Source organism: Salvelinus fontinalis, chromosome 27 (genome assembly GCF_029448725.1).
Source record: "Salvelinus fontinalis isolate EN_2023a chromosome 27, ASM2944872v1, whole genome shotgun sequence".
In the NCBI taxonomy this organism is placed as follows: domain Eukaryota; kingdom Metazoa; phylum Chordata; class Actinopteri; order Salmoniformes; family Salmonidae; genus Salvelinus; species Salvelinus fontinalis.
In genome coordinates, this window is record NC_074691.1 from 13,373,133 (window position 1) to 13,388,993 (window position 15,861).

Genomic DNA, 15,861 nt, shown 5'->3' on the forward strand with positions numbered 1-15,861 from the left:
CTGTACAGGAGAATGGATGCTGGAGGCTTGTGGAAAGTGTGTGTGTGTGTGTGTAGCACTCACCTTGTACTGGAACAGTAAGAGACCACAGAACAGGCTGTAGAGGTCAGCGGTCAGCAGAGAGAGGTTGACCGACGCGGCACTGCTCCTTTTGATGACCACGGGCATGAAGCTGTACAGGCCAAACATGCAGGCACTGAAGCCGATGTAGAGCAACCCTGGGGAAGGACACACACACACACACAGACACACAGAACATGATGAGTGACAGATCCGCAGGGACAGAGACTGGACTATAATAATTAACTGCACAGTGCTCTCTAGAATACCAACTAGCCAGCTAGATATCATTCACCTGTCTGTCTATCAAGGGTTTGCATAGATGGGTTTTCTCCTTGTGGTCATGCAAGAACAGAAAGGCCTTCATGACAGAGTAGAGAGGGGCTCATCTTCCCCATTCGTCAACACATTTCCATATTACACGTGCAGTGATTTGTCCAATTATCTAACATTTTGTTGGATCCTGTGACATTCTTCCTGCATACCAAACAGATGAATGTCTCGTGGGCAGATTCAGCTTGTAGACCGAAGAATCTGTTGTGATTGAATGGGATGCGAGATAACGAGCAGCATTAGTTCAGTTTTGGGGGGTTTCGTCGCTGGTTATTTGAACGTATCAGGATTGGGCGAAGGCGGTGTTTAAACTGCTTCGCCTCGAGTTCTTTGTGCGTGTGCCAACAAAGGTCAGATGGGGGGGGGGCTTTGGCGCGAGGGTGGAGACTTTGTTTTTGCTGGAACTCCCCTTTCCTAACAAGTATAGACCCAGATGTTAATCACGCAAGATTTTACTGCTGTTTCAACCAAGATTACCAACTGATATAAATGGGAAATTAATCATGTCAGCATTTCCTAATTTACCAATCTTTCACCAAAAAACATTTAATTTGTCATTTTTGGGGGGGGGGGGGGGGAGAATACCGTTAAATATATATATGTCAGGTCACTGTGAAGGTCAATAACAGTGAAAAGACAGACATTGAGGAAGAAGTGGGAATCTGAGACAGAAGATGTTGACACAATGACCGAGATATCAGAGAGAAGGTGGTCATATAGCGACGAGAGACATTCTGATAATCCTTTGTCCTGCAGGAACACGGTAATGGATTTAGTGTTGAAATAAAATAACTCATCTAGTTTCAGGTTTGACTTTTTGAAATGCATTCATGAAAGACAACTTGTACTGGCTCAGATGAAAAGACAACACAGACAGGCAACGGTAATTTGTGTCAAAACTAAACGTAAATAGCATTTATCTGTCAGATTCTGCTCTCAGGCCTTTGCAGCTGTTATGAATGCTGCAAAGGCCATTTCCGACAAGCTCATTCCACTAAAAGAAATCAGGATTCCATTCAATCGCTTTTCATTTTTATAGTCATTACATATCAGGAGTTTTGTCCTCAGCAGAGACAACACAAATATCCACTTGTTTATCTGTAGAGAGAAGGTATTGAAGGACAGCTGACTACTGATCAGGTAGGAATAGGATACATTCTATTCCTACAGTTCTAGTCCTAATCTGCATGCTCTGGTTTAGTGCATGAATTCATGACATGCCCAAGCTACTGCATGTAACAGGATGAGACTGTTTTGACCAAAACAAAGGTCTCCATTGAAGACCAGGAAGTCTCACTGTATTCAGCATTATTTGTATTCCGATCCACTCAAGATGTATGCCATTTTCTGTAAGGCCAAGCACAGAGACTTCCTAACCCTTTTTCTCCAGGCGCTGTTGGTAGTTGGTGGAATAGCTGAACAGAAGGCCTCATGAGTTATTCAAATGCCTTGTTTACTTTGTCTGGCAGCATACCAGAGAGCAATATGGCCTACACCTGCTTTTCTTAACTAAGTTGAAGTATATCTCTGGGCTAAGTTTTAATGGTGTAGTAGTATGAGACTCTGCTTTTAGAAGCACATCTAAATCCCATGAATATTCAAATCCCTGTTATTAGGAAAGATGAGCTACTGTATTTGTATGAGAATTCATGACTACCACCCGAAGAGAATCTAAAATAAACAATTTTATTTCACAGCAGTGTATGGGCCTTTGTTTTCATCTTTCTTATGATCAATATCTGGTTATTAAGAGTAGGGAAAAAACACACAACTGTGGTAAGCTTGAGGAGGGAAGAAACAACAATTGATCCCACCAAGTATTTGGAAGGCGCTCACAATCCTACATTTTACATGACCGAGTCCTCATTATTTTTCTAGGGCAAAGCAATCTTGGCTGAGGAGATCTTTCCTTCTGGCGCCCGTTATGTTGTCCGCCATGGCAGTGACAGATAATGGCGTGCCCCTCAAGCCACCGCTGACTGGCTAATGCCTGTGACAAGCCAGCATCTCCTGGGACGCTACCCAAACGCTGCTATTGGCACCACACATCCTCGCTCGCTCAATCAAAAGAAAGTGGGTAAATCCAAGTGGATTAAGGACCTAGTCACTTGCTTTGGCTTTGGAGAGCGGCGAATTTCACGTCACACATTGAGCTCCTGTATCAGTGTAAATTAAAATCGGGCATCTTCACGTGCTACTATATAACATGCTGTCTTGATAATTCATTGTATTTTAAATATTCAGTGGCCAGTTAATTGAAACTCAGTCAACATTAATGGGATACTATATACTGTACTGTAGCACCCTGTTTGGCTTGTTTGTTTAAAATGAAACATTAAGTGAACAGTCACTGTTATAAGAAAATAAAGTGCATCCATATATCAGTTAGTGGTGATGGGTTCTGACTTCTAAACTTGAAATATGAAATACCCTTGTTCATGGTACTGAGGGAGAGCGGGGAATGCAGAACATTTCAGTTCTGTCAGAACATGTTATTGTTAGACATCCTATGGAAAGGAGAAGACCCACAGTCTGGTTTCTACACCAGAAGCTAATGGTTATCTGTAGGAGGAATGTATAGGGTGGGGTCAATTAAGGTTGGATATGAGCCAGGGGCTTGGAATGATACTGAGTAAGGCAATCATATCGTTGTGGTCACTGATAAGGGTGGAGAGCTGTGGATTAGTGACGAATGGGGCCCAAGGTCAGGTCACATTAAGGGAGAAGGAACAGTTTTCTACCGACATAAAGATGCAATAAAGATGTAACGTTCAGAGAAGAGGAGGAGACTTCACCTAACGTGGGGTAGATATACTTGTGCTGGTGGGAACATGTCTTTGTCTGTTCAGCTGTCTGACCCATTGGGTGAATAAACTTGGTTTGAGCTTTTCATAGTTGTCCATTCGTTTTTACTCTGTTATTTAGAACCTAACAGTGGACACCTTCATCTCCTACCAGTAACTCATGCGGCACAACAAAATGTTCGTAAAGGTTGACACCATCCCACTATACATTTTGACTATACAGCGGCGGCCCATCCATCTTAGCTCAGGGCCCCCCCCCCCCTTCCCCCTACTTAATTTGCAGAGTGATCTCCCAGTGACACCCCTTCCTTTACAGCCTAACTGATTGCGTGAGCAGGATCTGACACAGCGGGGGGGGGGGGGGGGGGCGCATCTCCTCTAGACAGGGCAATCAATTCCCACTCTGCACATGTTTAATCATCCCTGTATCCCTCCCACCCCCCCACACGGGCTGCTAACCAACGCTGCAAGAGAGAGCAGCATCTAAATCCCAGTAACAGTAACTTACCTATCTGCCAGTCCCAGGGCACCCTTAACAGCTCCTTATGCTCCATGATGGCCCTGGAACAGAAAGAAAAACTATTTCCGTCAGCCAGAGGTAAGCTTTGTGAGACAGGGAATACAACAGAGTTACTGATGGAGGGAGGAAAGTAAGACAGGAGGATCATAAGCAAGTCTCTTGACAGAAACGTTTTGACAGCTGAGCACCTGTGGTTCTGATGAGTCAGTGACAAATCAATCCTATCAGAGCGAGGCGGGGTTCAACCCTCTGACCCTACAGAATAGATCCTGGGAATTCTATTGGCGGAATCCTCTGACTCCAGAGGGGCACTAACAATAGAAACAACATGGTAGACCATCCCCCCCCTCTGTTCCAGACAAGAGGAATGGAAAACAATCCACCCAGGTCTCGCTCTGTGACATATCTGTGAAAAAGCGTAATTGACGAGGCGGTGCTGACGTGTTACCAAGGTTACGGTCTCGTCTGGTGCTCCCGCGTCTAAAATTAACATCAGCGAGAGACAGAAACAGAGACAGGTCCCCATGCTCCCACTGTCTTCCCCAATAGGAATCATTTCATACATAACAAGTGGATAAATAAGTGGAGGGAAGACAGGCAATGTCTCATAACTAGTTTTTCTTTTTTTATCATTCCTCTTTAAGCCTCAGAATGAGCTCATTAAAAAGTAGTAAAACTGAACAAAAATATAAACACAATCGGCAACAATTTCTAATATTATTATTGAGTTACAGTTTATATTAGGAAATCAGTGAATTTAAATACATTCATTAGGCCCTAATCTATGAATTTCACATAACTCGGAATACAGATATGCATCTGTTGGGAACAAATACCTTAAAAATGTAAGGGCGTGGATCAGAAAACAGGTCAGTATCTGGTGTGAACACCATTGCAGTGAGACACATCTCCTTCGCATAGAGTTGATCAGGCTTGTGGCCTGTGGAACGTTGTCCCACTCCCCTTCAATGGCTGTGCAAAATTGCTGGATATTGGCGGGAACTGGAATACACTGTGCTACATGTCAATCCAGAGCATCCCAAACATGCTCAATGGGTGACATGTCTGGTGAGTATGCAGGCCATGAAAGAACTGGGACATTTTCAGCTCCCAGGAATTGGGTACTGATCCCTGCGACACGGGGCTGTGAATTGTCATGCTGAAACATTAGGTGATGCGGCAGATAAATGGCACGACAATGGGCTTCTTGATCCCGTCACAGTTTCTCTGTGCATTCAAATTGCCATCGATAAAATGCAATTGTGTTTGTTCTCCGTAGCTTATGCCTGCCCATACCATAACCCCACCTCCACCATGGTGCACTCTGTTCACAACGTTGACATCAACAAACCCGTCACCCACATGACACCTTACATGCTGTCTGCCATCTGCCTGGTACAGTTGAAACTTCTCCAGTGTGCCTGTTGCCATCGAAGCTGAGCATTTTCCCACTAAAGTTGGTTAGGAGGCCGAACTGTATAGTATTTATTAGGTCCCTACTCTTCCTGCGGTCCAAACATGAATAAAGTAATTACATAACAACAAATCAACAGCCTACATCAGAAATAGCATTATACATCATACAAGACATTATTGCATTATTACTCTAGTATTACAAATGTACAATATAACATTTACAATACGACAATGTGTGTATGTAGAGTGTTTGTATTAGCGTGAGTGTGTGTGTGCGTATACGTGTGTGTTTTATCTGATTGTTTTGTTATCTGATTTTACTGCTCGCTTGAGTTACTTGATGTGGAAGAGAGTTCCGTGTAATCATGGCTCTATGTAGTACTGTTTGTTTCCCAGAGCAGGTTTTGGACTTAGGGGCTGTGAAGAGACCCCTGGTGGCATGTCTTGTGGGGTATGTATGGGTGTCTGAGCTGAGTGTTCGCTGTTTGAACAGACAGTTCAAGTGCTTTCAACACGTCAATACCTCCCACAAAGACAAGTAGTGATGCAGTCAATCTCTCCTCTAGTTTGAGCCAGGAGAGACTGATATGCATGTTACTGATATTAGCCCTCTGTGTACCTTTAAGGGCCTGGCTGCTCTGTTCTGGGCCAACTGTAATTTGCCTTCTTAATGGCACTAGAAGCATCGTAGAAAGAAAAGGAGATTATATGACAGCATGGGGCTGCTAGCGAAGCCATCATCTGATCTGGAGAGAGAGAAAGACTGAATACTATAGAGCCGGTGTAAATAGTCCGGGTGGCCATTTGATTACTTGTTCAGCAGTCTTATGGCTTGGGGGTAGACGCTGTTAAGGAGTCTTTTGGACCTAGACTAAGTGCTCCGGTGGTACAGTGCGGTAGCAGAGAGAACAGTCTATGACTTGGGTGACTGGAGTCTTTGAATTTGTTTTGGGCCTTCCTCTGACAACGCCCAGTATATAGGACCTGGGTGGCAGGAAGCTCGGCCCCAGTGATGTACTGGGCTGTATGCACTACGGTCGGATGCCGAGCAGTTGCCATACCTACCAGTGATGCAACCAGTCAGGATGCTCTTGATGGTGCAGCTGTAGAACTTTTTGAGGATCTGGGGACCCTTGCCTAATCTTTTCAGTCTCCTGAGGGGGAAAAGGCATTGTCGTGCCCTCTTTGCAACTTTCTTGGTGTGTTTAGACTATGATAGTTTGTTGGTGATGAGGACACTAAGGAACTTGAAACTCACGACCCGCTCCACTACAGTCCCGTCGATGTGAATGGGGGCGTGTTCAGCTCTCTTTTTCCTGTATTTGCTTTAGCCTGCCTGGAGTGCCTGATTGGCTAGGTATGACATTATGGGACTATTATATTGGTTTGATTTTACCAGACAAGCTCAATGAAGCACAGTTGAAGTATTTGAAATCATTTCCAATAGGTCTGACACACACACACACACTCACAGCTGAATGCCGCTGAAGAAGGATCCAAACAGTCCCATCATGCCCAGGAACTCCACCCTACTCAGGTTCTTAACGATGAACTCCTCACACACATTAGAGATGCCGTACAGCGTGGCCCCTCCCAGCACCAGCAGGTCCCCCAGGAGCTTATGGTCCCCTAGAGAGAGAGAGAGAGAGAGAGAGAGAGAGAGAGAGAGAGAGAGAGACTGTCAAACTGTATGAAAGAGCCATTAGTTATTCATGACAAATAGGTTATCCTATGAAACCCTCACCAGTAATATCTGACTAAGTGTCTATCCTATGAGAAAAAAAATTATGACAATGAGGCAGGGAAAGACATTGGGCGTTTAAAAGGTACAGAAAGCAACTGTGCTTGAGTTCATACATTGAGTAAATGTAGGATTTTAACAGAAGAAGGAGTTTCATTGATTAATTAATCTTACCGTTCACTTTACTGTGTTTAAAATATATATTTTCACTATTGTAAGCAACATTACTGTGTAGCTGGTAAAACAAACAGGCATTATTGATTGGAAGCTGACACCAAACAATTGCATTGTTCCTTTATCCCTACATGCTTAGTGAATACTGTATGCTGCAATGGGTTTCAGTAAGGTATGGATAAACTGTACCCAATCAAACAAAGATCTTACAGATGCTTAGCACATGCTAGAAGATTTTTAAATAATCCCACTATAACGTAACGATTCTGTCAATCACGAGACAGAAATGAAACTACAGCCGTGTGTTTTCAATGAAACTCTAAACTCTTCGGATCCAGAACACGTAATATGATTTGGATCGTAACATGTATTATTCATATCGAACCAAAATGCAATCTATCTATCTGAATCTTGATGAGCTGGGGAAATCAAGGAGTACTTAATGCAATAGTGAGAGGGGGAGGCTCTCCATGGGTGTGAAAGGCAAACCAGGGACTAACACTGGGGATCTGACTCAGTTATTGCTGAAGGTACTGTGAGGTTTGAACACAATGAGACAGCGATGGTGAACTGCACCGTGAGGACACAGTCTGTGTGTTGGAGGAGATGAGGGTGTTTGTGTGAAGGACACAGCAGACTCCACAATAGCAATCAAAGTATGTTTAAAGCTCTTTGCTACATATTCATACATTTTACATATACATTTTACATACAGTTGGAGTCGGAAGTTTACATACACTTAGGTTGGAGTCATTAAAACTCATTTTTCAACCACTCCACAAATTTCATGACACAAGTAATTTTTCCAACAACTGTTTACAGACAGATTATTTCACTTATAATTCACTGTATCACAATTCCAGTGGGTCAGAAGTTTACATACACTAAGTTGACTGTCCCTTTAAACAGCTTGGAAAATTCCATAAAATGACGTCATGGCTTTAGAAGCTTCTGATTGACATCATTTGCGTCAATTGGAGGTGTACTTGTGGATGTATTTCAAGGCCTACCTTCAAACGCAGTGCCTCTGTATATGGGGTTGGGCTTAGTATAGTTGTCTAGGCAAGTCTATGGTTGCCTGAATGGTTCTCAGAGACAGCTGTCATTCATTGTCTCTGATTGGGAGCCATATTTAAGGCAGCCATAGACAGTAGGCTTTCGTGGGTAATTGTCTATGTTGAACGTTAGTAGCTTGTGTGTGCACTTTCGTTTATAGCTTCACGGCCGTTTATTGTTTTGTTAGTTTTGTAAGAGTGTTTCGTTTTCGTGTTACGTCTTCGTCTAATAAAAGGAAGATGTATTTCTCTCACGCTGCGCCTTGGTCCACTCATTCACCACAAGACGACCGTGACAGATGCGTTGTACCATGCTACCAAATACTAATTGAGTGTATGTAAACTTCTGACCCACTGGGAATGTGATGAAAGAAATAAAAGCTGAAATTAATAATTCTCTCTACTATTATTCTGACATTTCACATTCTTAAAATAAAGTGGTGATCCAAATTGACCTAAGACAGGGAATGTTTTACTAGGATTGAATGTCAGGAATTGTGAAAAACTGAGATTAAATGTATTTGGCAAAGGTGTATGTAAACTTACGACTTCAACTGTACACATTTTGGATACATACTTTTACTGTTATATAAAGCAGTCACATAACAATAATACTTTACAAAACATAAACTCTTTAATCCCAACCCTCAGCCACTCTCAGCCCATCCCACCTATCACCATAGACCGCCCTTGTTTGGTTTCCATGCGTCATATATTTTTCAATTGTGCTGTGATGTTTTACATAATTTTTTTACCTTTCTAATCGTACATTATCCACAGATTGTGAGCTAAAGATGAAAAACTTTCCTACGAGTATTATTAGATTATTTATTGACTGACTATGGCTTTCCAGATCACCCAACACTGCTATTTGTAAGGTTAATTTTAAGTGCATGTTGTGATTTTTTTTAACCATTCCTGAAACTGTGACCAGAAACAAGCTACATAGAGGCAATACCAGAATAAATTATCTATTGATTCTGTCTATTCCCAACAAAATCTACAGAGCAGAGATTGTTGTATGCCCCATATATATAGCATTCTGTTGGTGGCAAGAATTGTATATAATAATTTAAATGGAAAAACTCTAAGTGTTGAATCAAGTGTAGTTTTTTGTACCAGTTCATAAACCATGTGCCATGGAATTCGTACATCAGATCTCCTCCCATTTATTTTGCAACTTGTATGGCGAAGCTGTCAACATTTTTGTCCTCAGATGAAACGGGTCTATTTTTCTATTTATGCCAGTTCCTTACAGCCAATTTGTATCTTTAATATATGGCAAGCAAACAAGTTCCCAACCTTCTCCCTTTCCACTTGCTTCCTCCATTTTTGTGGTAGTGCTGCAATCAGTTGGTTGTAAATTTGGATTGAGCAGAACCTCCCGTATATTTTCCATAACTGCATATGTGACATAACTCCTCCGCTTCTATTCATACTTTCATTCATAAATCTAAAACATTTTTTTTTCAAATGTTCCATAAAGAAATATTTTCTGGGGGACAAAACAGAAATTGTAACCAGCCATATACGGCTTGTTTATTAAGAAAGGGCAATTAAAAAAACAAAAACATTTTCAATTCGGCGGAAATTAGTTGTAATCTGTATAAAGGCAATTTTTGAACAAAGGATGAGCTTTTCTTAATAATCTACTGGAGAACTAATTTGAATTTAAGTATAACTTATGTATGAGTGTGTCACAGTTTCTGTTTCTTTTGGAGTGTGTTTCCTTAGGTTACTGCTGGAGGGCACCCTTACCTTGCTTCTAGTTCCCAGGTTACCCTGATTGTTTCTTATTGGTTTCACCTGTGTTTGATTGCCCTCTCTGTTCACCTGGTTGCCTGGCTATTTAGGTTCCTCTGTTGGTCTGGAACCTTGCTTAGGTCTTATGTTTTGTTTAGTGCACTCTTGTGCTGTTGCCTTGTTTCTGTGAAGACTTTAAGTAAAGTTCTGGATTTAAACTTACCCACTGTTTGCTGTGTTTCTCTGCGACTGGGTTCGAGTTCATTCAAGCATCATTGTAACAAAGTGAAGCTTTTAGTGAGATGTTTTAATATTTGATCATTTTTGCCCAAACTCATATTCATTATATAAATAGGCACGTTTAATTTTGTCTGGCTTAGCATTCCAAATAAAATGTTTATTTTTTTTGCTCATATGATTAAAAAAATGTGTCATCTGGAGTAGGCAGTGCCATTAGTAAGTAAATAAACTGTGAAAGGAGCAAAGAGTTAATCAATGTGATTCTTCCATAAATAGTTGAGACTGGCGTTTTGCGGGTACTATTTAATGAAGCTGCCAGTTGAGGACTTGTGAGGCGTCTGTTTCTCAAACTAGACACTCTAATATACTTGTCCTCTTGCTCAGTTGTGCACCGGGGCTTTCCAATCCTCTTTCTATTCTGGTTAGAGCCAGTTTGCTTCGTTCTGTGAAGGGAGTAGTACACAGCGTTGTATGAGATCTTCAGTTTCTTGGCAATTTCTCGCATGGAATAGCCTTCATTTCTCAGAACAAGAATAGACTGACAAGTCTCAGAAGAAAGTATTTGTTTCTGGACATTTTGAGCCTGTAATCGAACCCACAACTGCTGATGCTCCAGATACTCAACTAGTCTTAAGAAGGACAGTTTTATCGCTTCTTTAATCAAAACAACCATTTTCAGCTGTGCTAACATAACTGCAAAAGGGTTTTGTAATGATCAATTAGCCTCTTAAAATGATACATTTGGATTAGCTAACACAATGTGCCATTGGAACACAGGAGTCATGGTTGCTGATAACGGGCCTCTGTACACCTATGTAGATATTCCATTAAATATCAGCCTTTTCCAGCTACAATAGTCATTTACAAAATTATGTCAAATCAAAGTTTATTTGTCACGTGCGCCGAATACAACAGGTGTAGACCTCACAGTAAAATGCTTACTTACAGGCTCTAACCAATAGTGCAAAAAAAGTATTAGGTGAACTGTACAGTCTACACTGTATTTCTGATCAATTTGATGTTATTTTAAATGGACAAAAATGTAGCTTTTCTTTCAAAAACAAGGACATTTCTAAATGATCCCAAACGGTAGTGTACCTGCGCTGTTACTTCCTTTATTAGTGTGATCTCTTTTTACCTACTGTAAACTGCTTTAGTTTTAATGATGAGTATTGAATGGCCTCTAAAAGTACATTTAAAAGTGCCCCATACAATAAGGGGATCTGCTGTACCTATGTTGTGCAAAAAAGTAAATTACGAATTATTTTGTTTTAGTTAAGAACAAATTGTCATCCAATAAGCTTTGATTCAATTTCCAATATCCCTGTCCACGTGGAAATTCTGTAAGCGTTATATGGAGGCCAATTAGATGGTGGTCCGATCGCATTCGGTCTCTTATTAATACTTTTTAAAACTTTGATGCCAGCAAGAACGAGACTAGGAAGTAATCAAGACGGCTAGCTCCTCCATGTATACCTGACTCGATCAGGGTCGTTCAAATCAAATCACATTTTATTGGTCACATACACATGGTTAGAAGATGTTATTGTGAGTGTAGTGAAATGCTTATGCTTCTAGATCCGACAGTGCAGCAGTATATAACAGGTAATATCTAACAATTCCACAACAAAACCTAATATCTAACAAATTCCACGACAAAACCTAATACACACAATCTAGTAAAAGAATGGGATGAGAATATATAATTATAAAATATCTCGATGAGCACTGACAGAGTGGCTAAGATGCAATAGATAGTGAAGGATACAGTATACATTATAAACATACGAGATGAGTAATGTGAGATATGTAAACATTCTTAAAGTGGCATTATTAAAGTGACTACTGTTCCATTTATTAAAGTGACCAGTTATATCAAGTCTGTAGGTAGGCAGCCGCCTCTCTGTCTCTGTGCTAGTGGTGGCTGTTTAACAATCTGATGGCGGCCTCCCGGGTGGCGCAGTGGTCTAGGGCACTGCATCGCAGTGCTAACTGCGCCACCAGAGTCTCTGGGTTCGCGCCCAGGCTCTGTCGCAGCCGGCTGCGACCGGGAGGTCCGTGGGGCGACGCACAATTGGCATAGCGTCGTCCGGGGTAGGGAGGGTTTGGCCGGTAGGGATATCCTTGTCTCATCGCGCTCCAGCGACTCCTGTGGCGGGCCGGGCGCAGTGCGCGCCAACCAAGGGGGCCAGGTACACGGTGTTTCCTCCGACACATTGGTGCGGCTGGCTTCCGGGTTGGAGGCGCGCTGTGTTAAGAAGCAGTACGGCTGGTTGGGTTGTGCTTCGGAGGACGCATGGCTTTCGACCTTCGTCTCTCCCGAGCCCGTACGGGAGTTGTAGCGATGAGACAAGGTAGTAATTACTAGCGATTGGATACCACGAAAATTGGGGAGAAAATGGGATAAAAAAAAACAAAAAAACAAAAACAAAAAAACAATCTGATGGCCTTGAAATAGAAGCTGTTTTTCAATCTCTCTGTCCCAGCTTGATGCACCTGTACTGACCTCACCTTCTGGATGGAAGCGGGGTGAACAGGTCATGGCTCGGGTGGTTGTTGTCCTTGATGATCTTTTTTGCGTTCCTGTGACATCGGGTGCTGTAGGTGTCCTGGAGGGCAGGTAGTTTGCCCCCGGTGATGCGTTGTGCAGACCGCACCACCCTCTGGAGAGTCTTGCGGTTGTAGGCGGTGCAGTTGCCGTACCAGGTGGTGATATAGCTCGACAGGATGATCTCAATTGTGCACCTGTAAAACTTAGTGAGGGTTTTTGGTGACAAGCCACATTTTTTCAGCCTCCTGAGGTAGAAGAGGTGCTGTTGTGCCTTCTTCACCACACTGTCTGTGTGCGTGGATCATTTCAGTTTGTCGGTGATATGAACACAGACTTTCCACCTTCTCCACTGCTGTCCCTTCGATGTGGATAGGGGGCTGCTCCCTCTGCTATTTCCTGAACTCCACGATCATCTCCTTTGTTTTGTTGACATTGAGTGAGAGGTTGTTTTCCTGACACCACACTCTGAGTGCCCTCACCTCCTCCCTGTAGGCTGTCTCGTCGTTGTGGGTAATCAAGTCTACCACTGTTGTGTCATCCATATATCCACTAGTTCTAATGTATTCATGATCTTCGTGATCTCCTTCAGTGCTTGAGGGTGATAGTTTGTAGAGTGATTTTCTTTACGATCCATTGAGGAACTTAAAACCGTATTATAATTTCCCACCATAATAATATATTATTTTGTTGCTTGCGAGCTCAATAGATTATTATATATATTTTCGAAGAAGAGTGGATCATCATTATTTGGCCCATATAGATGAATTAGCCAGATCTGTTTTTGGTCCAATAGCATATTTAAAAGAATCCATCTTCCTTGCGGATCTGTTTGTACAGTTTGCACAATCAGATCATCATTTGTATTAATTAGTATAATCCCCCCTTTTGAGTTTCTTTGCCCATGACAAAAATATATTTCTCCCTCCCAGTCCATTTTCCACCCAACCTCATCTATATTTGGAGAATGAGATTCCTGTAAACAATAGATATTATATTCTTTATCTTTTAGTCATGTAAAAATGTATCTTCTTTTTTTAATAATCTGCTAAGCCATTACAATTATAACTAGCTATACTTATTTCCCCACTTACCAAAGTTTCAGTTATATTTACCACAACCAATGTTTGTAAACTTACCATTAAAAAGCACCATGATGATTAAGTGTCCATATAGCTGTACCATAATAATTTGCACTGTTAAGCATACTTTAGCTGCAACTTTGTAAACCTTCAATTGTCCTAATATTCCACCCACTAAAACCTCCCCCCATATCTAGGTATGTTGTCACCATGCCGATCAGACCCTCTCCCTGACTCATGACGCACCTTTGCATCCTAAAGCAAACCCTTGGCCGACAATTGCCGTTGGCCAGAGGGAAATATGGGCAGTCCCATGATAACATAAATATCTATGAGGGTGCTTAAGATAACCAACCAAATAACATGGAAAACAGTCAGAATTTTTTTAATAGTAATAATAATAGATAGTATTAATATAAATAATAACAGCACAATCTTAAACATGCATGCTCATATTTAGAAAGTCCTAGCAAGGCTATAAGCATGTCAGCCCAGCCTGCTCAGTTCCTATCGCAAGACCAGTACTTTTTTTATCTCCATTACATGCAAGACATATTACACATAGTCCTCATTATGTCCTGTTGTATTCCGACCAAAAAAGGAAGAAAGAAAAAGGAACATAGATTCTAACGGCCGCTAATTAGTAAAATTACAAGTTTCATTTACAATTGACTCTGACACAGCCAAGGCACGATAGCCAAGAATACATGCGGTACTGACAACCCAGAGCGAGTAAACCTGTAAAACCAACCCTCTCTCCACCCATACACATTTTGTTTTATATTCCAAGGTCGTTGCTCTATCACCTCGGCTGTTTTAAACCTAGGCCTATATCATTAGGATCAAGAATATAAAAGGTATCATAAATAACTTATATAGAAATATATACTATACCTTTCTCTCACTTAGAGAAGTGCTTCCATAAGCCAGTGTTTGTATTAGTTCTACCGTTAACTTTAATCTCTTTATCCCAGTGTTAACGAGCCCACACACACTAGAGACAACAACCCTGTTGACAATACCTAATCCATCAATTTGCCGGTGTGTATCGGAACAATAATCATCCTTTACATTTTTATATATAGATGTATTTTTTAAATGTAAAAGTGTAATAACCAATTATTTTAGGATCGTATAGGCCTATTCCAATAGAGAAGCTAGGCAGGTTTTTAATTATATAATCCTTTATCCTAGCCCTATAATAAATAATTTCATATTTATTACGTTTTATTTTTGTCACGGCCTGACCTTAGAGATCCTTTTTATGTCTCTATTTTGATTTGGTCAGGGCGTGAGTTGGAGTGGGCTTTCTATGTTTTGTGTTCTATGTTTTGTATTTCTTTGTTGTTTGGCCGGGTGTGGTTCTCAATCAGAGGCAGCTGTCTATCGTTGTCTCTGATTGAGAACCATACTTAGGTAGCTCTTGCCCACATGGGTTTTGTGGGTAGTTATTTTCTGTTTTGTGTTGCTGCACCAGACAGAACTGTTTTGTTTGTTCCGCTTTGTTATTTTTTGTTCTAGTGTTCAGCTTTAATAAAATCATGAACACGTACAACGCTGCACCTTGGTCCTCTTCTTCAAACAGCCGTTACAATCTTAATAAAAGCTATTCGTTCCGATTCACAGCTTTTAAGTCATAATATACCCGACCTCTACATTTAGGTTATATCATATAAAACTAAAAAAACAACCTTGATATTTCAAATGTACAATCTTCAAATTAAATAAATAAACAATCATAAAGAAAAAAGGGCTGCGCTTACCCATCCTCGCCTTCCCCTAAATCAAAACCTGATATTACGCCCATATAGTTCAAAGTTGTGTGTGTTTGTGTGTGTGAGCATGTGTGTGTTACCTAGGCCCTGTTGTCTTCCCACCAGGACGTCTGTCCCCACCATTAAGCCGATGCCCAGCAGACACACCCCGACGCCCACAAAGTGCACGGCCTTGTACCTCACCAGCAGGAAGAACCAGGACAGCAGCAGCACCACGGGGATGGTGAAACAGTCTAAGAGCTAACAGACAGAGCGGAGAGATACAGGGTTAGAATGGACACACTGAACTCTAGTTCATAGACACACACAGAGAAAATGGTTTCAATGGAGTTCCAAGATACTGTACACCACATAGACAAAATACAAACCT

The 15,861-nt window shown here is 41.5% G+C and overlaps 1 protein-coding gene across 1 annotated transcript in view; it reads right to left on the bottom strand.

Moving 5' to 3' along the window:
- LOC129825075 (solute carrier family 35 member F1-like) overlaps nucleotides 1-15,861 on the bottom strand; it is a 121,066-nt gene that overhangs the window by 21,305 nt on the left and 83,900 nt on the right. Inside the window, exons 4-7 of the mRNA XM_055884835.1 lie at nucleotides 15,572-15,731; nucleotides 6,606-6,762; nucleotides 3,706-3,758; nucleotides 64-218 (exon numbers count right to left, since the gene is read on the bottom strand). Of these exons, the coding sequence (XP_055740810.1) occupies nucleotides 64-218; nucleotides 3,706-3,758; nucleotides 6,606-6,762; nucleotides 15,572-15,731 (525 nt within the window). The remainder of the gene's footprint in view (nucleotides 1-63; nucleotides 219-3,705; nucleotides 3,759-6,605; nucleotides 6,763-15,571; nucleotides 15,732-15,861) is intronic.